The 27,913-nt window shown below is 41.5% G+C and overlaps 1 protein-coding gene across 1 annotated transcript; it reads left to right on the plus strand.

Annotated features, from left to right (window-relative positions):
* On the plus strand, positions 1-27,547 carry wdr91 (WD repeat domain 91). The gene is made up of 18 exons (XM_029516548.1): positions 1-139; positions 3,039-3,175; positions 3,267-3,446; positions 3,541-3,748; positions 9,152-9,234; positions 10,153-10,262; positions 14,306-14,441; positions 17,209-17,397; positions 20,455-20,642; positions 20,799-20,853; positions 20,994-21,089; positions 21,539-21,633; positions 22,100-22,253; positions 22,358-22,466; positions 22,737-22,849; positions 24,497-24,604; positions 26,242-26,331; positions 27,222-27,547. The coding sequence occupies exons 2-18, from the start codon at positions 3,053-3,055 to the stop codon at positions 27,384-27,386; spliced, it is 2,202 nt and encodes a 733-aa protein (XP_029372408.1). The 5' UTR covers positions 1-139; positions 3,039-3,052; the 3' UTR covers positions 27,387-27,547.
* The last annotated feature ends 366 nt before the right edge of the window (positions 27,548-27,913 follow it).

The raw sequence follows: 27,913 nt of genomic DNA on the forward strand, positions 1-27,913 counted from the left end.
AACAGGAAGGGATTTTTCTGCTATGGATGTGTGCTATGGAATATCACCTATGAGCCAGACTCCAGCGCTTCTCTTCTGGTCTGGATCCAAGTAACGTCCTTTCGTTCACTGTGGCTCCAACATCGTCAACACGCCTGAGGTGAGTACTGTTAGATCCCCGGTGAGAAGACTCACAACGGCCACCAAAAGCGTGAGAAATAAGACTCGGGTCGACGCAGAGAGACGTCAGTAGAGGAAGACAAACCGGGGCATTTGTGTCATTTCACGTTTGAAAAGACGCATTTAAGTGGCAGAAACGTAACTGAACGATGTAAGGAATGGGGGTCAGTAATGAATAACACTGCAAACACCCTTCAGATGAGTAGTTGTTACCTCATCTACAGTATATTAAGTGAAAATGATGTTTCCCAGATGTTCTCTCTTGTCTTCATAATGAAATGCGTGTGTGTCAGTCCAGGTTTCAAAGTAGCCATAGGTCTTTAAACATTATAGTGTCTTAAGAAAAAGAGTAGGACTTCCATGATACACAAAATGAAAACACAGATAGTCGTCCAGCTTGACCATACTAAACCCAATGCCAGTTATTCCAAACCAGGGTCACCAACCACATTTGATATTGTCAAGAGTAAAGTACAAAATTGTCTTTATTGCCCCAACAGCAGCATTACAAGGCCAAATGAATGTACAGGGTACCACAATGGAAACAAACTCCAAATAGCTGTGATTGGCTGGATGGCCGTTCAATCAATCAAAATTGGTAAATGATTTTCGTTTGACGCAAAACTGGATGAATGTGACTAGCACACAGCTAAAAAAAAACTTAAGACAGTCAGGCACCCAAAGGCCTGTTGAATAGATATGTCTTCAAGTGCTTTTAACAGAGGCCCACCTTGTAAATCTGAAGGAATGGCATTCCACACCACCAGTTCAAAAGCATGATGGCCTTTAGTTTGGTATGCGCACTCAGTCTTCTCCTTTACCTCTTGTCTGAAGAAACATTATTAGAGTTAGAGAGCCTTTCCTGATTTTAAGAAATCTTTTTATAGATTTTACAGTGTCTTATGTTCAGTAGTTCTGTAGTTGTGCTTTTATGCATTTAAGCTTGTGCATAAACCAAACTTGGTCCCTTCGTCATTATTTAGTTTATTATTTTTTTTATTTTATTTTATTTTCTTCTGCAAAGCAGAAGAGGAGTTGAGACAGGAATCAAGTGTGACGCACAACCAGTAAACTTCAGATGGATGACCTGACTGGCCTATTGGTCGTGTCAGGGTGAAGCAAGTCTGACATTTATGCAGGTTCTCTGTTTGTCATAGTGATGTGGTGTCCAGCTTTGAGAGCCAGGTCTTTGATGTGAATGATGGGAGCTCTTGATTGGGAGCCGATTTGTTCATCAAATTTTTCTGTTAAAGCCATGTGTGATTGGCTAAGATGTGTCTTCATGCCCTTGCTGAGCAAAAAGGGGAGGGGAAGGGTTAAAGACACACACACAGCAGCGGGTCAGAGAACTGATTTAGATAAATCATCTGATTCATAACTGTTTCTGGTCAGGGAACCAGTTCACTCGAATCATCTGGGGGCCCTATGGCAGATGGTTCGGTTTGGTGCCTGGGCTCTTCTGGGGCCTCATCACTGGCCTTTGTCTCCTGGCGCTGTGTGGTGATGGGTCCAATGGCGGCTTCTCCCAGTCCATGGAAGATTTTCTTCTCTTGCAGTGTCTTTGCTCTGTGTGCATCAGGGATATGGGTCCCCTTCAGGGGCATTGCCAAGGTTCCCGAGTAGTTCTCTTCGGGTTGTGGGGTGCCTCCGGTTCACCTGGGTTTGGGTTGTGAGATTTTGGTGGTTGGTGTGGATGACTAGGTGGTGGATGGGGTGTGTTGGAGGTGTGTGGCCCACCGGTACTGCTCTGATGTGCGCTTGCTTGGGCAGTTAAGTGGTGTTCGCCATAACCCACCTGGAACATTGAGGGCTGCAGCATGCCGCGTGGCTGTAGTGGCTCTTTGGAATTGGTGTTTCATGTGCTCCCACACAGAGGGTAGCAGGCATGGGGAGCCAGGCCTCTGACCCAACTCTCGACCCTGGTGATGGTCTCACTCATATTATAGGAATGCTCACGCATTGTGTGGTTTCACTTGCCAGCTCAGGTTGGGTCACATCATGAAGAATTGATGAAGCTGCTTAAAATGGGCTGAGCTGTTCTGTTATTCCATCACTACATACACCATCTTTGACTTGGCTCCACTTTTGGGACGCCTTCCCCTACCTGGACTTCTATCTCCACACAGATCTACATAGAAACCCTCTGAACTCTCTTAATCCTGAGTTAGGTGTGAGGAAAATCACATCATCCGCCTGCTTCCATTCTCCTGTCTATCCTTCTGCATCTTGCCTGTCCTTTGTTCCCCCTATTTTCATGGTGGTGTAGCACTGCCCTCCCTGCTTCACACATACACACAAAAAAGAACAGTTTTCATTGACTCTGCCAACTCGCGTTATGAAACCAGTTCACCCGAATCATCTGATTCAGAAATGTTAGTCCACTGACCTGGCGACTTGCCTTGTGTACTTAACAGCAGCCAACCAGAGACTCATGGGATCCATGTTAATGGAGACCTAAGACTGGTGATTTGTGATTCAGTATGAAAATTTGAATAATTTACCCAGGTGAATCGGGAACCAAATGAGCACACAAACAGAGAGGAGTCTCATCATACCAGTCCACTTAAACTCCTTAAAGTGTTGCACTTGAGCGGTCCCAATGGATTATTCAGCCTCGGTTCATGAATACAGCAACAATTTTAGCCATTTACCATGCAAACAGGTATATGTGCAGAATGTAACAGGGTTTGGCTACTTCCTGAAGCTGCATCTTCTTTCCGTGTTGCATCACAAGCCATTCAAAATGGAAAAATAAGTGTTCCAGTTATGTTACAGATGTGTATGTTTAACAGAAGACACCAGTATTCTGATTTGTACTGTATGTATTTATGAAATTATTGCATTATTCATATGGTTATGTGTTATCTTGTACTCGGCAGGGTCAGAGGTCACCATGGGCTCAGCTGTGGAGAGGACAGATGAACATGTGAGGGAGTATCTGATCTACCGCGGTTTTACCAGCACTCTGAAACAACTGGACAGTGAGATCAAAGTTGACAAGGAGAAAGGCTTCAGGGTACAAAGGAACATTTTATCTTGATGATTTTATTAATTGGTTGATGCTAATTTAAGAAAGGTTTTGAGTTAAAAAGATCCTTTTCCTGCAGGTGGATAAGATCATTGAGCAGCTTCAGCAGTTCATCCAGAACTTCGACCTGTTTGGTCTGAAGGAATACTGGCTTTACCTGGACAGGCGTCTGTTCTGTAGACTGGAAGATGTCTACAGATCCACCGTCAACAAACTGAGAACCAGCCTGTACAGATACTACATCATCAACACTATCCAGGTAACATCAAGCAGAGAAATGAGGTAGGTCATACTGTGTGCTTGAGAAAGAGAACTAAGGTTGAAACCATTCCTCCAATCTTCTCTCCCTCTAGAAAGGAAACCTGGAAAAGACTCAGGAATTCTTCCAGAAGCAGGCATTGGAGCTTCAGGGTCAGGCTGAGTGGCGTGATTGGTTCATCCTGCCTTTTATGCCTGCCCCTGAGCAGAACCCAGCCTTCTCCCCTTACTTCTCCCGCCAGTGGGCCGACACATTCTTGGTGTCTCTGCACAACTTTCTGTCAGTGCTCTTCCAATGTATGCATATCCTTATGTACGAAAAATTTTATAGCTGGAATAGATATCATAGAAAATATGTTTTTATTATCTTTAGGGCACATAGGGCAGGGCGAAAGTTTGTTGTTAGGAAGTTAGTCAATAAGTCTGGTCCATTTTTATTTTTATTTTTTTTTATATATTTTTTTTTTGTCGCACAAGTTTGTTTACTCTAAATTCAAAACTAGCATAGCTAGTGACTGCTGTAAATAGGGCAGCTGACAACAAGGGAAAGAACATGTGACAGGAGGCAAAGTCTCCAAAGGTGCTGCCATGGGCTAGCAATCCATGGTAGCAGTGGTTTAGCAGCCTTTTCACAACCAACGCAAGCTACAAGTCAGATAAGGAAAATACCCCAAGGGTCAGCGAGAGCAGGGTTGGAAGATGACTCACAGGCAGACTACGTGGTAACAGACACTGAAACGGATAAGACTACGAGTTGGACATGTGACTCAATGAATGATAGGGGCACAGACCTATTCTCTAGGACTAGAAGTATAGTATAGCAGAATAGTTTGAAGGGCAAAGTGATCATGGCTGGAGAAAATAAAAATGGTAGAGTAGAGGGAAAGAAGCTCCAGGTTTGTCCTTGTGGTTGGCAGAAAGTAACATCAGTTAGAGGCCTTAGAGTGCATCAGGGAAGAAAGAGATGTGTGGGAAAGGAAGGGCAGTGTGGCTGCATTGATCAGGACTTTTTAAGAAGTCAGTTGAATAAGTCAGATGAAATTCAGCGACAGGTAGAAACCACAGTTCGAAGGATATCAACAACACAGCCACAGAGGTGGAGGAGGAGGTTATAAGAATCGATGCAGCTGATAATATGGTGAATATAGAGAATAGAGAAATATGGAGCAGCTCAAGTTAAATAACCTAGAACAAATAGTAGCAAAGAATGGGAGACAGTCAACAGAGACTTAATAATACAATACAATAATTCAGAGCAGACTAGGAGGAAATGCAAGCGATTAGAGAAGATGGGACACATAATTTACTCTTATGGTGTAAAGAGCAAAGAGAAATGGAGAAATTAGTTAAAGGAAGAAGACAATTAAGAAAGCAGTGGAAAAGAGCTACAGAGGAAGAGAGAGAGGGAATTAATGTGTGCAAGAGGAATTGAGAAGTAGACTAGCAATACTCAGAAGGGCTGAATATCTTAGGAAAAAGAAAGAATATGTGAGGACAGCATTTTACAGGGACCTACTCAAGTTTGTTAAAGGATTGTTTAACCGGGAAAAGGGAGGCCAGCTTAAACCAACAAAGATAGAAGTAGAAGAGTACCTTAGGAATACATATTCAGATTCTGAGCAGAATAGAGTAGTAGGGCTTCCACCTGACATGCCACCATTAGGGGAGATAGATCAGGAAATGGATGTTAGTCCACCTAGGTGGAAGGAGGTGGAGGAGGTAGTCAGGTGTGCGAAGGCTTCTTCAGCCCCAGGGCCAAATGGAGTCCCCTACCGGGTTTATAAAAGTGCACCTGATATCCTAAAGATTTTGTGGAGGCAATTAAGAATAGTTTGGAAGAAACAGTCTATTCCCAGAGCATGGCGTAGGGCAGGAGGTGTTCTTATTCCAAAGGAGAAGGAGTCTTCAGACCTGAGTCAGTTCGGTATGATCTCTCTCCTGAATGTAGAGGGGAAGATTTTCTTTAGTGTAGTTGCATGGAGACTAGCAAGTTATTTAGAAAGGAATAGCTTAATAGATACTTCAGTACAGAAGGCAGGAATACCAGGTGTTTAGAGCACACTAGCATGATTTGGCATTAGATTCAGGCAGCCAAGAGTGAGAAAAGAGACTTGCGTGTGATATTCTTGGACTTAGCAAATGCATTTGGGTCAGTGCCACATAGCCTTATTTGAGAGGTGTTTCATTATTTTAGAGTGCCTGGAGCAGTTGTTAATTTAGTAAGAGCATATTTTCAAGATATCAGACTATGTTTAAGCCGGCAGTATGGGATGCGCCTTACACCAATTAGGGCATATATGGATGATATGACGTTGATAACTACATTGGTGCCATGTATGAAAAGAGTACTTGAGAGACTTAAAAACTTAAAGTGGGGTAGTATGAGAATCAAGCCTAGTAAGTCTAGAAGTATCTCAATAAGTAGAGTGAGATTAAGTGATTGAAAGTTTGCAATAGATGAAGAGGAAATTCCAATAATTAGGGAAAAACCAGTAAAGAAACTATGTAGGTGGTACAAGGCAGATTTGCATGACGGAGAACAGGTAGTGCAGTTTAGGAAGGATGTTGCTGAGGTACTGGACAGAATAGATAAATCAGGACTTCCAGGAAAGTTGAAGCTGTGGTGTTTGCAGTTTGGATTATTTCCCAGGTTGATGTGGCCACTGTCGGTATATGAAATTCCAATATCTGCTGCAGAGAAAATGGAAGAACTAGTAAGCTTTTACATTAGGAAGTGGCTCAGTGTTCAGAGATGTTTAAGAACTGTGGCACTGTATGGGAAAGGCATACTTCAGCTCCCACTATCTAGTCTAGTGAAGGAGTTTAAATGTACTAAGGTTAGGACAGAGCTCTTGTTATCAACCAAGGGGAGTAAGTGGAATCCAAGAATGGCAGTGCAGGAAGCGAAAGCAACTCTTAGGCATACAGAGATTGTGGGTAATGTACAAATAGGCCAGGGAGGCTTGGGGCTTGGCCCAGGTAAATTGGTGTGGAGTAGAGTAGGTCCCAAAGAGAAGAGGAAGCTCATTGTAGAGCAGGTTCGTAGACAGGAGGAAATATTAAGGAGTGCAAGGGCAGTGGCTCAGGCTAAGCAGGGACAGTGGTTGAACTGGGAAGGTGTAGAGAAGAAAGAGCTGTGGAGTATGGAGGAAAGTAGTATTAGATTTTTGATAGGGGCAACATATGATGCACAGTCATGGAAAAAATTATTAGACCACCCTTGTTTTCTTCAATTTCTTGTTCATTTTAATGTCTGGTACAACTAAAGGTACATTTGTTTGGACAAATATAATAACAACAAAAATAGCTCATAAGAGTTTAAGAGCTGATATCTAGCCATTCCCATGTTTTCTTGATAATAACCAAAATCACTTAAGTTCTAGCGTCAATAGCTATGGCATTGTACTGCCAAAAACAGTGCTTTTAGGCATTCTATGTTTTCTTTTCTGCCTCTTTTAGTCACATGATACACATAGGAGTTAGTACTTGATTGCATAACCATTGTTTTTGATGACTGGAGCCATACGTCTTGGCATGCGCTCCACCAGCTTCTGACAATGTTCTGCTGTCACAGCAGCCCGTTCCTGTTGCACAAATTCAAACAAATTTGCTTTGTTTTTGGGCTTATGGTTCTCCATTTTGAGTTTGATTAATTTCCACAGGTTTTCCATTGGATTCAGATCTGGTAATTGAGCAGGCCAAGGCATGGTTTGAATGTTCTGGTTCTCCATCCAGTCTTTAACTGACCTTGCCGTGTGGCAAGGGGCATTGTCTTGTTGGAAAGACCTGGTTCATTCGCCCTTCACACAATTGCATTTGCCCTGTGCAACCCATACTGAAACAACCCCAGATCATCACTGATCCAAACCCATGTTTTACTGTAGGGGCAAGACAGTCTGGTTTGTAGGCTTCTCCAGGCTTCCTCCTAACCAGTAAGATGGCTGGAGTGGGCATCAACTCAAAATTGGATTAATCACTGAAGAGAACCTTTGCCCAGTCATCAATGGTCCAATGCTTGCTTTTGATCCCTAGCAAAGAGTAACCGGGCCTTATGCTGCCTTTCGTTGATGTATGGCTTCCTCCGTGCCCTGTATGACTTCAGACCAGCTTCAAGAAGTCGGTTTTGAACTGTCCTCGCTGAACAAGCCACGTCTTGACAGTGGCCACTCATTTTTAAGGTCCCTGGAGGTCTGACAACGATTCCTGACACAGGAACGGATAAGTTTATGGTCATCTGGTGGGGTAGAAAGACGTATCCTGCCTCGACCAGCTAGCAATTTGGTAGTACCATGTTCGGCTTATTTTTTGTTGGTGTAATGAACGGCTGTCTTGGAGATCTTCAGTGTTTTGGCCACCTGTCTCTCACTCATGCCAATTTCCAGCAGTGCCAAGATGGCTGCTTTTGTGGCTTCACTTAATTCTTTTGTTTCAGGCATTATGTGAGAACTGACAACTTCTGAGTTGCGCCACAGCTTGAATGTAAGCAGGAAACCACTCCAGGCCTTTGCATGTGCAATGCTGCTGATGACATGACATGGCCTCTCTTATATACCCTGGGAATACAATTCACCTTAAGAATTTCAAATAGGACATAAAGTATTTTGTAATCAGCTGCATTTTAGTCGTGCGCATTGTATTCTTCAGGTAGTATACCTTTAGTGATACCAGGCATTAAAATAAACAAGAAATTGAAGAAAACAAGGGTGGTCTAATAATTTTTTCCATGACTGTATTGCCAACTCCCAGAACCTAAAACTCTAAAGCACATCTTGTCAGGTTGTAAGGTTAGTCTGTCACAAGGATGGTATACGTGGCAACATAACCAGGTTTTGAAAAGCTTAGCTGCAGGTATTGAAGATACACGGAGGCACGCAAATTTAGGAGGATCTAAGACAAAGAGAGTGGCAATTCAGACAGACAGACTCTTGGGAGAAGCAGAGGAAGTGCAATTAAGTGGAGGGTGTGGCCTGTTTGAGCCTCTTTGAGACCATGCGGTTAGTCCAGGTGAGTTGGCATTGGTTTGATTTGGTTTGAGTATAGGACTGTTCAGGTGAGTTTGGTTGCTGAATCTGCTAGTGTAGTTTGTCCTCCACCTCCTGCACCCTCTATACTTTCATGCCCCCTACCCGAACCAGGTCTGTATCCCATCCCTACATTTATGTCCACCGCTTCTATTTCTCCCCCCGACCCGAACCAGGGTCTGTATCCCATCCCTACTTTTCTCTCCACATCTTCTATTTCTCCCCCCTACCCGAACCTGGGTCTGTATCCCCACCCCGCTTTCACTGGTGCAGTTGGTGAGAGGTCAGAGTAGTTGATGGTAGTGCTGTTTGAGATAGTTGTCTTTGTGTGAGGAGTGGTGATGGCTGGCATTAGGGGGGTGACTCTGGGATGCCAGTCATCACTGTTTAGCCTCCTGGAGGTGTCGTGGGCCTAACTAGACAAAACACTAGTGAAAGGAGGTTCCCACCTGATGACCTCAAGGACATGATGGCTCTCACTGCTCACTGGCTTAGTTAGATATTAGGACAGGATGAAAGTTTGTTGTTAGGGAGTTAGTCAATGAGTCTGGTCCTTTTTATTTTGGGTTGCACAAGTTTCTTATTTTTACTCTAAATTAATGTGTCTGAAAGAGGCTGTGACACTGAGTGACCATGTCTGTCTGTCATTTGAAAATTGATTCTCTGGTCCTTAACTGGTTTCCACCTCAGCCTGTGCTGCTGAGTTTTGATGCTGAAGTCCAGAAGACAACAGGCCTGACAGAAGAGAACGAGCAGCTCCGACAGATGGTGAGAGAAAAACATAAACTTGCAACAGGTTTTAGGTAGTTAAAGACATAATTTTTGTAAAAGTAGTAAAATTTTATATTTAATCTTGGTTTCTGTAATTGTTTTTAATGTTTCAACATGTTATTTACTAAACCACTTGCGTACATGATCAGGTTTTCAAATATTTCCAAGATTAGAGCTAGCTGGGTAAGTGCCATACCTAAAATTTAAGTTGGTAAAAGATCCAACATAAAAACAAATCAATTCAAGTCCTTTCATATATATATAGCTCATTAAATCTAATGCTGTGCCCAACTTTAGAGGCTCCATCATTTGAAGGATGTGGTTTATAAAATAAGATGGTTGTGGTGTAGGCTACAAAAGCTAAGCCAAAGAGACTTTTGGCTCGATTTTCACTGTGTCATCAGCTGTTTGCGTCCTTACTGTTGCTTCAAAAAGCATGGCTCCTGTTGCCTTGGGTTGGGATTTTGCTTGATTAAGTCTTGAGAGCAGGCGATAATGATTTTATTTAAGAGTGTAGTCCTCAGCCTCTCTGTTGGTGTTAAGTGCTGCCATATTCTATTCATTACTGGTGCCCAGTGAAGTTGGCCCTAAGGCTCCAATTGTTGAAACTTTCATACATATTTGTCAGCCACATATGAAAGAGCCAACTGTGACACAATTGGTCTTCAAAAGCAACCGCCAACGGATGCAACTAATGCATTAGGATAAATTTATTTGTTTCATAGACTAGTAAAAACTTCCACTCTGAGGTCCTGTAGGCTCATCCGGATTCACCCAGTCCATCTTTCCATTCCAAGAAGCTTTATGAAAAGTTCTGGAACAATTTGAACTATCCTGTGGTTAGGTGGTGGATAGGTCGATGGATACGCTGTCTTGGAGTTATATCTAACCCCTCTCTCATCATATCTCGTCTAGCTGTTTGCCCTGCAGACAGAGAGTCGGGACCAGAGGGACGGAGATGAGATGGTCCACCACAAACTGCCAGCGTATGTTCAGAACATGGACCGTCTGGGAGACACTGAGCTGTGAGACACTAACACCATTGTCTTTACTGTTGACTGATTACAACTAAGATGGTTGCCATTCTGTTAGTTTTTAAATACCCTTTCTGTTGAATCTTTAAAAGACTGTCAACAAGATGTGCTTTTAGCTAAATTTATTTATTGATGGGGAAAAGTTGACATGATTGTAACATGCCTCCCCCATGAGCCTGGCTCCCCCGTGTGCACCCAATATGGCTGCCATGCTTCAAGTGAAGTGGATGAGATGATCAGGTTTAAACTGAGATCTGATCATTAGTGTTAGCAGTTACATAAATAACAAACTGTATGAAGTGTTGAGTTACAGATGGCAGCTGTCTTAACTCTTCTACCTAAAAAGTATTTCAAATGATCATTCTGAACAACAATTCTGTCTTCTCATTTTAGCGTTTGTCGTCCTTTTTTTTTTTTTCTTTTTCTTTTTTTTTTCCAAGCAGAGGTCATGAACATTTCTAACACATGCATGCTAAGCTCTTCCTCTTTACCTCCCTGAACTGACTGGCTGCATTTGTTTTACTTGGAATTTATTTTATTTTATCACATCATTATGACTTTTAATGTCTTATCAAATAGAACTATTTGTAGGCTGGATTTTCAACTCAGTCGTAGGCAACCTCCTGCTAACTGAAGGTTGGTAAAGTTTTAGCTGATGCTAAGATCATCTGAGTTCTGAGCTTTATGTCAGAGTTTGAGAGTGAAGTAGAGTAATCAATATCAAATGATGTGTGAAACTGAAATATGTTTACTGTGTAATGAACCAAAGTATTGATGTTTTTGGCATTGATTGCGCTCTGTAGAACAGCTGTATCATGAAAACATTAGTGACTTAAGAGGGAAAGAATGTGAGGATTTTTTTGAGTTTTAAGAAACTGTTACTCATAGACTTCATATCTTAATCTGATAATCACATTTGGAAAAAAATTTACGCACTTTGGAGTGGAGTGTTTGCTTTAGTGTATTTATTATCTGTACATTCATATAAATGATCTATTTTAAAGGCCTTTAACTAAGTTATTGTCATTGCTACTATATTTATCCTGTTTTTACACTGTGTGCTGTGATGCGGTTGATGTTGCCAAATAAACAATTCACCTGATGAATTGTTGTTTCTTGTCAGTTCGATCCACTTTTGGTTTTTCACACGCTGACAAAATACAATGAGATATTGACCAGAACAAACACGAACATTTCTATTAAATGTGCTGAGGGCACGGGAGAATAGCAGTTAGTGCTGTTGCCATAGCAAGAAAGTTGTGGGTTCGATTCCCAAGCTTGGGCTCCTCTGTGAGGAGTTTGCTTGTTCTCCCCGTGTTTGTGAGGTTTCTTCTGGGAAACTCAGGTTTCCTCCCACAGTCCAAAGACATGCATGTCTAGGTTGGTTGATGACTCTGAACTGTCGGTAGGTCTGAGAATGCGAGTGGTTGTTGGTCTCTCTCTCTCTCTCTGTGTTGTCCCTTCTATGGACTGGTGACCTGTCCAGGGTGTACCCTGCCCTTGCCTAGTGTGGGCTGGCATTGGCACCAGCATCCTCCACAACACAGAAACAGATTAGCTGTAGAAAATGAATGAATAACAGCCAAGCCATCTGTAGCCTCCCACTAGGCTTCAAATATTTTTTTCCCATAAATATATTTACAGGGATAACCAGCAAGTAAAACCTTTAGGACCTCAGGGTATACAGAGCTTAATGAGCAGAAACTGCAAATTCAAAAGGACCTGTTTACAATTTGTGCAGCAATGATGAATGTAGTTCTGGTTAAAAGCATAGAATGTGTCAAACCCCGCCCCCCAAAAAAAACCTAGACAGACACACACACACACACACACACACACACACACACACACACACACACACACACACACACACACACACACACACACCCACATATACACACATACGTGTGTGTTAATATCTTTTTCCTTTCTCTGTATGTGCTTATCAAATAGACCATATGCAAAGTTGACATACACGCTGGGTCTGAAAAGTGAAGCCAAAGTTTATAAGCCTTAAACCTGCATTCTATCTAATGGACATCTTGGGCGACTCTACTGGTTGTTAAAGAAGTTAGATTGTGTTGAAGTGTATGGGAAAATGGCTCTAATGGGTTTATACTTACCCATATATTCTGGGTTCTCATTTAGGAATTTCAAACTTTCATCCTGTCTGGTTTGAAGCTGTCAGTGGAATTGTACAGTAGAAGAAGTTAAATCAGGCAGTTATTTCTTAAATGGTAAAATAGAACTGGATGAAGTTACTAATGTCATCAACTTACGATTGATATTAGCTACCAGCTATTTGAGAAAATTTCCCTTTATATACTTGTATCAATTCCTATCAGCATCAACCATATAGAGTTTGGTGTCATCAGAATAGCAATTATAAATAATGTTATTCTGTCCCTCCAACAAATGGCACTTGCTGGCATGACTTATCTTTAAATATCCTTAGAACTCATGACCTCCTATGTTTTAAAGTATCTTTGGACAGCAAGTATTCAATATTATAGATAAGATACATAATCATGTTTGAATTTTTAACATATGAATATGCACTCCTTTCTGTGTGGAGTTTCGCATGTTCTCCCCGTGCCTGCGTGAGTTTCTTCTGGGTACTCCAGTTTACTCCCACCATCTAAAGACATGCATGTTTGGGTCGATTGGTGATTCTAAATTGTCTGTAGGTCTGATTGTGAGTGGTTATTTGTCTCTGTCTCTGTGTGTTGGCCCTGTGATGGACTGGTGACCCCACGAACCGGAAATGGATAAGTGGTAGAAGATAGATGAATGAATGAGGACGCAGACAAAATAAATTCCCTAAACAAGATAGATGAACTAGATGAAAAGTCACCAGAATTTAAAAAAGTTCATGACTATCTGCAAGAAATTAAATTAAGACATTTCACTTTGACCTACATATCCTGATATTGATGATGATGCTAGAAGGGAAGTCAGAGGCTCTGAATTGTCAGAGCAAGAAGTTACCAATATCTCTGGAAAGCACAAATCTTTGAGAAAATTTTTATGGTAATTCATGTTAAATATATTTAATCTGGAAATGTTGAACACACAGATGTTGAAGTTGTCTTAACTCTTCTGTTACTCCTGTAGCCTCACAGTCTGCTTTAACTTCAGTAACTGCGTATTTATCTGTGTGTTTGAAAATAGATGCGCAAAGAGCCTGTAGTCCCATTAAGTATACAATATAACAATGGCAGTGACCTTAGATGAAGATCTGGTTGGGGCTAACATAAAATCCAACATGTCACTACTAAGGTAAGTGACATGTCCTGTACATTATGAAATCTACTGCTACATAGCATTGGAATTGGCTCCAGCAGCCCCTGCGACCCGGAAACGGATAAGCAGTAGAAGATGAATGAATGATAAACAGTTTTCTGTGCCAACTTGGTGCTGACTTAGCAAACAAATCATGTTGAATGCAACTTAGACATCAATTAAAGCTTCAGAACCACTGATGATGTCACTTAAATGAAAACATGAAACAAAAGTTATATGTCAGTAACACTTTTGACATGGTTTTCCACTGACTGGTACTTCTCTGACTTCTGAGTTTTCTTTAAAACTGGTTTCATGCCCATTTCACTGAGCACCATCAGGTTTTTGTCTTGAGCAACGAACTAATGAAGTGCGCATAACTGTAGTAAATGAACATGCAAATAAGAATTAGAATTTGTGCAACAGTACAACACAGGTTCTATACTACGCAAGCTCATTATCAAGGACACCAATATACCTTAAACTAAGTCTCCTCAGTGCAAAAGCCTTGCAATTCATTTTGTCAACTCAAAAGAAACATCTTTCCTCAACTTTGCTGTTAGGCTCTCGCTTGTTTTTATTCTGCTGTTGGATCCAGTTGAAATGTTAGGAGTCATGAATGTTCTGTTCTGTTGAGGTCTTATTTTACCATGCTGATTCATGCTCTGCTTTGCTCCTTTCAATTCCTGAAATTTTTGTTTCGTACTCACTCAGTAGATTTGACTCTTTGTTGTCATCTTCCATCCCCTTAGGGACTTGGTGTCAAGCCAGCGAGCCACCAGTACCACCACCACACCTTCCAGAAACTTCTTCTTTACATTACTCCCGCAGGGCCGACGCACACCAGGGAAACCAGCTCAGATTACTGCTGGGTCTTCACCAAGCCAGGTAGATGAACAGTTTGGTTCAGACCTGCTCTTTGTAAAGTGCTTTGATGTAACTATGTTATGTATACTCTGTTATGCGCTTTATTTATACATTTTATTTGATTTAATTTAATAAGAAGGCTCATGGGTCAAATTCAACCCCAGACCTTTGTGGTTAGGACTAAGGTCACTTTCACACCAGAGCTGTTTGGTCTGCTTTAAATGACCAGAGTTGGTTGCCTTGGATAGTCTGCTTCATTTGGGCAGGTGTGAAAGCTCTGGTCCAGCTCATATGCAATGTAAATGCTCAGCAGACCAAACACAGGACCAAATGTACGTAGTGACGCTATATGCAGTGCATCTTGGGTAGAGGAAGTACAGCGGGCTCTTGCAAATTAAACAAATTATTTTCTATAGGTTTACTAAAATCATGTATTCTGTGCTAAAATCCAACATATCTTATTTGTATTTATAATATAGCTTGATTCTGCATCTCTATTTACAGCTCATTAGTCCTTACCTGAATGGTGACTGCTGACATTAGCAGTTGTTAGCTAGCTTAGCTCAATCATCTGAACAACAATAACCCATAAATTCACAATTTGGTATATTTAAATAAAATCAACCACAACGACCAACAGTCACAGTCCTTAAACTCTGAGCTAATATGCTAGATTGTCAAAGTCAGAAAAATAATAGCTTCAATCCCTGACAAGCTACAATAGCATTATAGTAACGGTTGCGCTCACTATTATGTAGTTAGGTAACATCGAAGCATTCCCTGAAATTAAGTAACTATGGCTGTTGCTATCAAATATTTTAGTAATCAAGTATTCTACTGAAAATTCTATCGATTGATCAAGTAATCAAATAAAAAATATTTTTGATTTATTGATTGATTTGATTTTTTAATTAGAAAACAATTATAAATATACATGAGAAAATAAGGCATTTCACTTAATAATGAACAATTCGTTTCCTTTTTTAGACAATCAACATTTATCTTTATCATTGCTTTCGTCGTTGTTTTCCTCCTTGGAGGCAGAGCGATGTCAGCACGTTGTGTTCTGTAAAAATTAAACGATTCCTCAAGGCAGAGGAAATTCCTCAATAATATTTTGTAATTGCGGTACTCAAATTATTTGAGGAATCGTTTCGGCACTAAATGTAATGAAGCACAATACAAGATGGTCAGTCCACCCCAGTTTGTAATCAGTGAGGTTTACATACCTTGCCCGCTGTCTGTGTAGCAACACTAACAAAATGTAGTCTCTCATCAGTCTTTAACTCCGGTGCCATTTCTCTTTCATTCGTGCAATTGTAAGAGCGAAATGGTCTTTGCCTCGCTGCCTTGCCTGGTGGTCATACTGCATGGCTTGCAGAGCCATGTGCGATAGATAAAGAAGAGAAATAAAATCCCCAAAACAGCTAACTTAAAATGCTGCTCCATGTTTACTGTTTGTTTTTCCGGGTTGGGAGGGATTTCCCCTCCTACTACCTCCAATTGACAAGCATCCCTTTCAACCGCATGATGCCGCTTTTGGTGCACTTCAGAAAGCAGAACTGACACAACCAATAAATGCAACAATGTTATGGCTTTCAGCCCCTCAATCAAACCGAGTCTGCTTGGTCAGGTGTGAAAACGACCTAAGGGTGCTTTCAGACCTATAGTTCGATTGCTTTAGTCGCTACAATGTAGCAAACATACGTTCGTATAGTTTGGTTTCACATATGCATATTTCTAAATGAACCAAAACAGACCGCAAAGACAGCTTCCGCATAGAAAAACGCTCCACTTTCAAGAAGTTAGCATGGAGTGACAGCTTTGCTATTACATTGTATGTGTCAGTAATTTTCTGCAAACAATTCAGCTCGAACATGAGTTGCGGCGGCGACTTAAACAATGTGATGATGCTTTGGAGTCGCCAATGGTGCATTGCAGGCCACTTCAAAGAGAAGAGACTGCTCCTGAATGACCATTTCATCATTAGCTGGTGATGAATAAACAAATAGGTCGACCATGGGGCCAACAGGAAATTAAATGAACAATTTTACCAACAATTCAGTATCCCCAATACCCTCAACGCATTAAAACTGGACCATTTTGGTCCAATTTGTTTCGGTTGCTTTCACACCAGAGACACCACACCAAAGTTATGGAGATGAAATGGTCAAATGGACAGGCTAATTTGGTGTGCACCAAAGTGCCATGGTTGCATTCACACGGACGCAAACGTACCAAACTAATTTCTTTCACACTAAATGCTATTGGTGTGAAAGCACCCTAAGTCTCAATGGTAAGCACTCTACTAGTGATTTACTCTTGTGCTGTAATGACTAGGGGGTTGAGTATGAAGGTCCAATTCATCCACTCATTAATATTCACAGCTGCCAATCATGACTTGACACACCCAGCTTTAATATGAAATTACTAATTAAAAAACAGAAAAAACACAATTTACCTTAACTGACAGAAAGACATAAAATATATTTGTCTTCTTTAAACCCCCACCCCCAACGGAGCAATGGGGGTTTTTCCTGTACTGCAGCCAACCAATGGACTGGAGATGTTTTGACTTCATTATTATGGACTTGCTATGCCATTTATCCCATTTATCTTTACAGAGATGTATTGGTTTATTCAGACACCTGTTGGCGAAAACACTGATATTTCAGTTGTGTTTGCCACATGAGCTTGTCATCTCCTCTGGCAGCCATGTTGGTTCTCATCTCTGTGATCTTTGACCTGAGAACACCATCTGCATCTGAAATGTATTTATCTTTTCTAGTTTGCAAAATCAAAAGAGACAGTCCAGAATAAAGAGGTGAAACCAGCTGCCAGCCACACACCGAGTAGCGACTCTGCAAGCTCCCAGTCAACTCAACAGTCAGCAAACCAGCTGGCACATCCCAGACACAAAAAAATCCAGGATCATGAGAAGGAGAGGAAGGAGCTTTTCTCCAAACCACTACAACAGGTACTTGATGAATGATTCCAGTTCCGGAATGACTGATTGCTGTCAGACCTCGCATATTATCAACAAATTAGATGCCTTTGCCTTTCTACTCAGTTTTATGAATAGAATTGGTGACCAGGTTCATATAGGACCAGACATGTTACAAACATATCACAGCCAATATTTAGACCAGATGGACTACACACAATGATGGTGGATTTATGCTTGTGATTATGTCCAGCCATTAGTTCCATTGTGCTCCAAGGTTACAGCATAGGATATGCCATAGCAATGTGGACTCCATACACACCCTCAAACTTAACTCTTTTTTGGATGGGTCAGGGGTTAAAGGTAGAGTGATACATTGCTAAATTAATTTCAGTTGTTCAACAATTCAATGAGTCTACAACCATGTTGGTATGCAATCAAAGGTGAAGATGTCTCATAGGAACTCAAGCTGGTGGATTCAACCCTATGAATTCAACTGGATAGGGGAGAGACAAAAAAATAGATGTCATCTGAATTATGCAAGTATGATGTCTGGGCAACAAGTAGTTGCAAATGTTTGTAGGTGTAAGTAGTAAGAAGAAAAGTGGGAAATAGCAAAGAAAGTAAGCCGACCAATGGGAGATGCAGATGCAGATGAGGTGGTCAAATCAAATCAAATCAGATATATTTGTGCAGCACCAAATCATAACAAAGTTACATCAAGGCACTTTACATATAGAGCAGGTCTCTAAAATTATTTAAAAAGACCCAACAGATCCCTCCATGAGCAAGCACTTGGTGACAGTGGCAAGGAAAAACTTCCTTTAAGAGGCAGAAACGTCGGACAGAACCAGGCTCGGGGGGGGCAGCTATCTGCCTCGACTGGTTCAGTTGGGGGCGGGTGTATTCAATACAGGTGTAGGCAGGAACATGATGCTGTATGTAGTTCATGAAGATATGGGAGCAGCAGGCATTGCGGGAACATGAGATGGCAATGATTCACCACTTGCAGAATGAGGACAGGGAGGGAGAGGAGAGGGAGAGAGGTGCTCAGTGCGACCTGCAGCAGCCTAGGCCTATAGCAGCATAGATAAAGAGTAAGTGAACTTTAATTTTTTAACTATAAGCTCTGTCATATAGAAATGTTTTAAACATCTGCCCCATGAACCAATACTGGAAGTTGGTCCCAGAGAAGAGGAGCCTGATAGCTGAAAGATTTGCCTCCAGATTTACTCGGAGGCAGAATGGCCTACTAGGACAGTAAGGAACTATGAGTTCTCTGAGATATGATGGAGCTTGGCCATTAAGAGCTTTATAGTTTAACAGAAGGATTTTAAATTCCATTTTAATTTTACTGCCAGCCAATGAAGAGCAGCTAACACAGTAGAGATGTGCTCTCTTTTCCTAGTTCCTGTTAATATTTGTGCAGCAGCGTTCTGAATCAACTGAAGGCCTTTCAGAGATTTGTTTGGATATCCAGATAGTAATGAGTTACAGTAATCCAGCCTAGAAGTAACAAATGCATGGACTAGTTTTTTGCATCCTTTTGAGACAGAATGTTTCTGATTTTCCTAATGTTTCTCAGGTGGAAGAAAGCTGCTCTACTTTATGTGAGGGACAAAGGACATGTCCTGGTCAAAAGTTACTCCAAGGTTTCTTACAGTGGAGCTGGAAGCCAAACTTATGCCATCCAGACTGATTAGATGATTAGATAGGTGTTCTCTGAGGTGCTTAGAGCCAAGTACATTAACTTCAGTTTTGTCTGAATTTAGAAGTAAAAATTTACAGGCCATCCAGACTTTTATGTCTGGATGACTTTTATGACGTCTGAAGTCTGACTATCTGACTAACTTCATTTGGCCTCATCAATAAATACAGCTGAGTGTTGTCTGCATAACAGTGGAAACAGATGCTGTGTTTCCTGATAATGTTGGAAGCTAATAAAGGAAGCAAATAAAGAGTGAAGAGGATTGGTCCAAGGGCCGAACAATTTAGAGTCACCAATTAACCAAAACATGATGTCTTTGGACGGTGGGAGGAGTTCCAGGAGGAAACCCACGTAAGCACAGAGAGAACAAACTACACACTGAAAGGCCCCAGGCCAGGAACCGAACCCGCAGCCTTCTTCTTATAAGGCAACAGTGCTAATCACTATGCTGCCATCCTGCCTCTCTGATTTGTAAACTATCTACATGGTTTTAAAATCTAACTGCGAGCCAGAGTAAAAATTTTAAAACTGGTGTAATGTGCTCAGATCTCTTTACTATGACTAAAACTCTCGCAGCAGCGTTTTGGATGAGCTGCAGCTGTTTAATGTTCTTTTTGGACAGGCAGGACCATTGCAGGAACTGAGTCTACAGCAGATGAACGCATGGATGATCTTCTGGTTTTTTTGGGTGACAAAACTTTTAATTCTGCTGATTTTTTTTTTTTTTTTTTTTTTTGAGTTGGTAAAAAGCTGTTGGTGACAACTTTGATATTGCTGTTGAAAGTCAGAGTGTCATAAACTGCAATGGTCCTTCTGCAGGAAGTTCATGACAGGATGTTCACGCAACCTGTCCATTAAAGACAAAGGTTGAATTCAAACATTTCAGCAGAGACATCCCATTTAACAACAGGAGGAACCAACATTTTAACAAACGAAGCATGCTCAGAGCAAGTTTGCTGTTATTAGCTGTCTAAGTCAGGCCATAGGAACTTAAGGAGGAGTTGTCCAGTGAGAGGCTAAACCAAACTTCACAGTGGTGAGGTTGGTAGGTGCTGGTGCTGTTTGCTAATGCAATTTCCAAGACTAATGTAAACTAAATGTTCACGCAACCTGTCCATTAAAGACAAAGGTTGAATTCAAACATTTCAGCAGAGACATCCCATTTAACAACAGGAGGAACCAACATTTTAACAAACGAAGCATGCTCAGAGCAAGTTTGCTGTTATTAGCTGTCTAAGTCAGGCCATAGGAACTTAAGGAGGAGTTGTCCAGTGAGAGGCTAAACCAAACTTCACAGTGGTGAGGTTGGTAGGTGCTGGTGCTGTTTGCTAATGCAATTTCCAAGACTAATGTAAATTTTACACCAATTCCTTCTTCTTTAGACACCAGAGAAGAAGGGGGAAACAGGAGAGGCAGACTCTCCTGCAGAGACCTTCAGTGATCTTCCTGACTCCTGCAGTAAGACCTGTGGAGGAGGAACAGAGGGGGGAGGTCTGTCACCTGAACAGCCCTTCATCAAACTCAGCCAGGAGGAATATGGGGAACATCACTCCTCCATCATGCACTGCAGGTGTGTCTTGAGCACTCCAAGTTCACTGGTATAACCAATTATGAGTCTGCTTTTTGTGTGAACAAGACAGCAAATTGAAGGGTTTTTCTTAAATACAGGTGAACCTGAGTGAACCTTCAATTCATTGTAATGAAAACAAACCTTTTGCCCTCTCAGGGTAGACTGTTCTGGTCGCCGTGTTGCCAGTTTGGATGTAGATGGAGTCATCAAGGTGAATCTCTATCATTTTTTGATGAGCTTGTACAGATGTTTTTTATAGTTTTAGCGTTTAGTTATATGAAAAAGAAAAAGACTAATTACATGCATAACTAACTGAAACACCAATGAAGCCTTTTTCCTCCTCTTCCTCAGGTGTGGTCATTCAACCCAATTATACAGACCAAAGCCACGATCATGTCCAAGTCTCCTCTTCTGTCTCTGGAGTGGGCTACCAAACCTGACAGACTGGTATGAACAACAGACGGCTCGTCACATGACTATGGAGACATTAAGGTCTAATGTTTCCCTTCAGTTCAATGGACCCACATCATACATAACAGTATCTTTTAACATTTTATTAAGACCTGATAACAGAAAGAGCAGTTACGTGATGATATTTCATTAAAATAACAGTTTTTTAATTAAATGAATGCACTGAATATGTGAGGTATTCTATTGATAATGTAAAATAATTAAAATAACCTCCTATTTTTGTTTGCCCAAACCAGTCACCTGTATCATACACAAATTTTCAGTGTGTGGATTTTAGAAATTACCTACACTGTTGCATTATAAAAACTATCAAAACCAACACATTATGTGACTACATTTAGAATTAAGACTTAAATAGTTACAGTGAAGACATTCACCTGTAAATTAAATTCATAACTTGTGTATTTGTATGTGTGTTTGGTTAGTTGTTACTAGGCAGCGGCGTTGGCACAGTGCGGCTGTATGATACTGAAGCTAAGAAGAATCTTTATGAGATGAACATTGATGAAACTCACCCACGGTACTGTATGAAAGACGTACATGGAGAATCAACATAATCAACATAAAGCTCATGTCTGTGTGGTAATGCTCCTAAAAATATTGCTTAGATTCCTATCTAACTGGTAGTGATCAGTTATTGCAATATCAAGATGCTAATATTTCCGAACATGCTAAAACCCAGCCTAATGATTTTTAAGATTATTTGCTCATAATGCAAAGTGTGTCACCACCTTATTGTCCTAGGTGAATAGTTGAAACATTAATGCATCCATTATTGCAATTCACCCTGCATGACCATGACGGTTCATTCAATAGCTGTCGAGAAATCCACAGCTGCCATCGTTGCCAATAAGCGTAAAGTAGTTGGTGGTTTAATGAATATATGCTGGAAATTACCTGATCCCTCCAGTTTTACAGCTTGTCGCTTGATATTTGTTTTTGAACTCCACATTCAGATAATAATGTGACATCTCTCTGTCTCTCAGTATCTTGTCTTTAGCCTGCAGTCCCAGTGGTTCATCATTTGTTTGTTCAGCGGCAGCTCTTAGTCGATCTGGAAGTGTTGAGTCTGTATCTCGGCTTCCTATCCCAATATCTGGACAACTGCTGCTCTGGGACACCAAGACTGTTAAACAACAGGTATTGTCACTTTGCGATGGCAAACTGGTTCTTCACCTCCACATCGTGCACCATTTGAAGCACACCTGCTCGTGGATTAACCCTTACTTCATTCTGTCTCTCAGCTACAGTTCTCTTTAGAACCAGAACCTGTAGCCATTAATTGCACGGCCTTCAACCACAATGGGAACCTGCTGGTGACCGGTGCAGCAGATGGAGTCATCAGATTGTTTGGTTAGTGGATTCATTTAATCTGAGGACTATTTTAAAGAGGCTCTTTACAGAAAGCTTCAAGTGATCACAAGAAGTTCCTGTTTCTGTCTAAAGTCCATCATGTTCATTCTGAGTCCTTATTCAGTATTTAACTGAACCAGTTCAGTTCAACAGTGATGTGAAGTCCTATACATATTATACTGTATATGTGTGTGACCATAGTTTTACTTGTTTTAATGGCTAATCAATAAGTGAGCAATCCTATGAATTCTCTCTCTGTCTCTGATGTAGACATGCAACGCTATGAAAGTGCCATGAGCTGGAGAGCTCATGATGGAGAAGTTTACAGTGTAGAGTTCAGCTACGATGAAAACACCGTGTTCAGCATCGGAGAAGATGGCAAGGTGTGTATGTATTTTATGCAGGATCCATCATCTTTGACAGAAAGTCTGCAGATCCTAAGAGCATCTATCAAGTCTAAAAACAGTGAACAGTGAATAAACCTTTGTTCCATCAGCTCACTTCGTCCAAAGTAGATGTCTGAGAAAAGAAGTTCCTTTTTAGTCGCTTCTACAAGGCTAACTGGTGCATGAACCATTTTTTCAAGAGAAAATATTCAGCGAGTCAGTAATCTCAGCTTGAAGCTAAGACTTGAAGTGATGTTTGAAGACGGAGGGATTTTACTGACAGAATGGACTTCAATAAGTTGTTGTATCACAGAGGGAGAGGTTCCTTGCCTCACAGTGATCATAGAACTATCCATCCATCTTCTACTACTTTTTCCGTTTCTGGGTTTTGGGGCTGCTGGAGCCAATCCCAGCTCACACTGGGCGAGGGGTGGGGTACACCCTAGACAGGTTGCCAGTCCATCACAGGGCCACCACACAGAGACAAACAACTACTCACGCTCACATTTACATCTACAGTCACCACCAGATAACCTAGACATACATGTCTTTGGATGGTGGGAGGAAACCCACACAGACATGGGCAGAAAATGCAATCTCCGCACAGAAAGGACCCAGGCCGGGAACCAAACCCATTACCTTCTTACTGTGGGGAGCCAGTGCTAATCACTACGCCGCCATGCTGCCCATCATAGGTTGGAGTTTATTTACAGATGGAAGTCAGGAACTACAGATCAGTGGGTGTGAACCGATTGATCTCAGTCAGTGGTGTTCAGCAGAGCACTAGTATCCAGCGTAGCTCTGTCATCTCTTTCTAAATTTCATTGATCATGTTGCAATTGGGGCAGCACGGCAATTAGTGGTTAGCGCTGTTGCCCCACAACAAGAAGGTCGCGGGTGCCCCTTTCCTGTGTGGTACTCTGGGTACTTCCAGGTACGCCGGTTTCCTCCCACTGTCCAAAGACATGCATGTCTAGGTTGATTGATAAGTCATAATTGCCCGTAGGTCTTAGTGTGAGTGGTTGTTTGTCTCTGTCTTTCGGCCCTGCGATGGACTGGTGAACTGTCCAGGGTATGCCCTGACCTCACCCAGTGTGAGCAGGGATCGGCACCAGCACCCCCTGTGACCCGGAAACAGATAAGCGGTAAAAGATGAATGAATGAAAATGTTGTATTCCTTGCTCAGTCATGCTGTCTTATCTGAATGACTATGCCTCTCAATTTCTTTAGCAGACTACTATCACATCCTCTTGGCTGGGCTGTTAGTATGCACTCAGTCAATGAGTCAAACCTCTGGCTCTCAACCAGCAATAGAAAATTCATGTCACGCCACTTGTGGATGCTCGCTTTAAGTTCACTCATGGCTAATGGCAACATAGTAGTCGCTGACACAACAATCAGCTTATTTAATTGTCTTATTAGGACTTTTCCCTCACCTCAATTTGCAAGTGAACTCTCTGACCCCTACTTATGTTACTCAGGCACAACTCCACAGGAGTTCTGCTCAGCCCTCACAGTCAGCAGATGGGCCTGTGTAAAATACAACCTCAGCCACAGGAGATTTGTCCAAATGTCATCCTCAAAGTGTGTGTGTGTGTGTGTTTCCATGTGTCTGTACGTGCATATGTGTGTCTGTTTGTTCAGGTTATCCAGTGGAACATCCATCGCTGTGGAGTGAAGCAATCGGAGCAGGCATTGGCTCAGGATGCTACTGGGCCCTTTGTCCTGTCAGGGTACAGTGGATACAAGCAGGTATGTAGTGTGTAGTTTTTTTATATAAGATATGATAATAAAATCCTTTATTAATACCTTAGTGGGGAAATTATCGCGTTACAGCAACGTCTGATGTAAGAGAGAGAATAGAAGTGCGCAGGAGTAACTAGGATAGCCAGATGAGATAGAAAAGAAGGTAATCATACAAACAGAGGATATATAAATAAATATAAAAAAACAGAATTTTTACCAAGAGATATGTACCATATTTTGCGGACCATAAGGCGCAATGTCAATGAACGGGTCTGTTTTCATACATAAGGCGCACCGGGTTATAAGGCACATGATAAAACGTATATAAAGCGAAACAAAACAGTCAGGTAAGTGGAACTTGACTCACCTCATTCACAATAACTCAGAATATTTTTCAGTCGTGGCAAATACAGAAAAATTCACTAATTTTAAATCATTCGTCTTCCACAAATCCATCAAATTTCTAATATGGATTTGAAACTTGGGTTTACGTTAAAAACCCACCGTTGGCTAGACATCTAATTATAGTAAGGTAACACTAACTAAATGTTGGATGGTGGTTGGTTCCCAGCACTACATAATTAGTGATCTAGCGTTGTCTGACGTTGCAACCCATATCCAACCAAGGACCAACGTTAATACAACGTCCCTGTGTCAGCTGGGAATGCGCTGACAATCGCTTACCAAAGGTTGTTCAGCAGAAATCATTCCACAAAGTTCTGTGTCAGTTCTCTATATTCTCTTTAGTCCCCATCAGCGATGGGGCCGACTGTCGCAGAGTCATTGGAGATCTTCTGCAGGGGGTGGGTGGGCGAGTTGTGAAAGAAGTCTGCAGTGTAAAGGGTGAAGAGAAACAGAGCCAGGACTATTACCTGCGGGGCCCCTGTACTGCAGATGACATGCAGTCCTGTGCCCTGACATACTGTGGACGGTTTGTTAGGTAGTCCAGGATCCAGCATGTGAGGAAAAAGTCCACTCCCTTAGTGTTCCAGCTTGTCCCTCAGTAGTGCAGGTTGAACTGTGTTAAAAGCACTGCAGAAATCAAGATCCTTACAGTGCTTCCAGGCTTCTCCAGGAAAGAGCTTGATTTTGGAGGAAGATGACAGCATCCTTTACCCTGATGCCAGATTCCTAGGCAAAGTATAGTGGGTCCATCGATGGGCTCACTAGAGGACAGAGGTGCATCAGGTACAGCATCTCCAGGGTCTTCATTAGGTGAGATGTAAGGGCCAGCAGCCTGTAGCTGTTGAGGTCCTTGGGATGTAGAGTCTTGGGGTCAAATACCGCACAGGGTGTTTTCCACATTTATGGGACTTTCTCCAGCATCGGGCTCAGGTACAACATGTGCTCAACAATTTTGCTTAGCTGGTCTGCATAGGTCTTGAGGAGCCAGGGGCTAATACCATCTGAACCCACAGCCTTCTTAGTCTTCAACCTCCTGAGCTGATTCCTCACCTAGGGTGCTTTGAGGGTCAAGCGGGAACAGTGGGTGTTGATGGTGAGGTAGAAGTGTGAAAGGGTGTCACGCGCTGTTGAGGAGGGATGCTAGTTATTTGTGTGTTGATATGGTTCTTAGGCCTCTCCAGACTCCACTGATGATATTCTGTTACAACTGATCCTCCAGCTTTCTCATTCTTTCCTAGGTTCAGGTTCCTCGGGGTCGACTCTTCGCCTTTGACTCTGAAGGACAACATGTCCTGACCTGTTCTAGCTCTGGAGGACTCATATACAGAGTAAATAACTCAGCTTTACCTTCAACATCAGTCCACTTCTCATTCAAACATCTAGTCATACATTAAATATTCTTTAATGTTTCTATTTGTATCTACACTTTTCGCAATAGCCTTTTATTTGTTTGTATATTTTCCGTTCTCTAATTTGTATTTTATATTTTAAATTTAGCATTATGTTTTGATTTTGTGATGTTTAGGTCAGTATTATGCAGAAAAGGTGAATCAGGAAAAAATTTGATTTTGTTTTCTGTCTGTCTGGAGGGTGGGGAAGTGGAATGGGAAGGGAAGGTAGCAGTTAATATAGATTTTAAAGATAAGGAGCAGTGTTGGGTGGTTTTAATTAAAGGAGCCAATCTGCGTTAAAGCAGAGAAGCCATCCCACAACAAAAATGGGCATCTGTGACTACATTCATCCCCCTCCAACAGTGCTGTCCTTTATTTTCCTTCAAATAGATTTGACAACCATTCACACTATTAAGGTGACTCAAAAAGTGAAGAGTGGCTTTAGTCAGCATTCAGACTGAGGTCAAATGACTGACAGTAGACACATGTATCTATCTGGTTATGAGAGTCTGCATGGCAGCCAACGGCTTATTTTTTCTCCCCTGTAACATTTTGTGCTCTGTGTAAATATAAAGGTAAATTCCGGCTTTTTGTGCAAATATGAAGTAAAATGATCATATGTGGTGCAATGTTTTAGTGGTTAAATCAACTTGAATATTTATATTTGTACAAATTATCACATACTCTCACATATATTTTAGGGTTTTCTTTTTAGTTGATTGTAATTCTTTTTGTTCATTCAGTTAGTTTTATTTATTTTTGTTTCAAACTTCATGCAATCATTGGTGTTTATTTGTTAACTAATTCTGCTTCTCTTGCTCTTTCAGCTGACCAATGGGGTACCAGCCCTGGAGAGTGTGTTGTCACTGGGCGGACACAAAGCACCAGTGGTGACGGTTGATTGGTGTTCTGCAGTGGACTGTGGCACCTGCCTGACAGCCTCTATGGATGGGAAGATCAAACTGAGCACACTGCTTGCACAGAAGCCATGATTGAAGAGAAGACTCAGAGACCATCAGACATTTCAGTTTGCCCTGCTCCTGATCGGAGATGTTTCCAGAATGTGTTAAATAGTTAAACATTTTCAAAGTGTGATACAAACAGGAAAAACTCAGAAATCTGTTATGAATTCATATGAACATTAAAATCACAGTTAAAGTTCAAGCAGAGAGTAGGTTTCTTTTAAAAGCTGTGTTCAAGAGAGGTGATAGATCCACAACAGTCCATTAGACTCAGAGCCTGAGTGCCAGTCCAATATAAGTTCACCCACTGGTCTGTTAGTGGCTGTTTTTATGCCTGAAGTTTATAATCTAGCTAACATCATCACTCTCTCTCTCTTTTTAAGGAGAATAAATCATGTGTGGAGGAGAAATGTAGCTATAGAGGAGTGACGACTGGCTTTGATCTGGTCTGTACTCTAATCTGACTGTGTGTCATGCTTTACCATGCTTGTCGTCAAAATGGGGCCATAATTTAAAAAAAATTAATATAATGTTCTGTAGTAGAAGACTTGAAAATA

This window comes from Echeneis naucrates, chromosome 12 (genome assembly GCF_900963305.1).
Source record: "Echeneis naucrates chromosome 12, fEcheNa1.1, whole genome shotgun sequence".
Lineage (NCBI taxonomy): Eukaryota > Metazoa > Chordata > Actinopteri > Carangiformes > Echeneidae > Echeneis > Echeneis naucrates.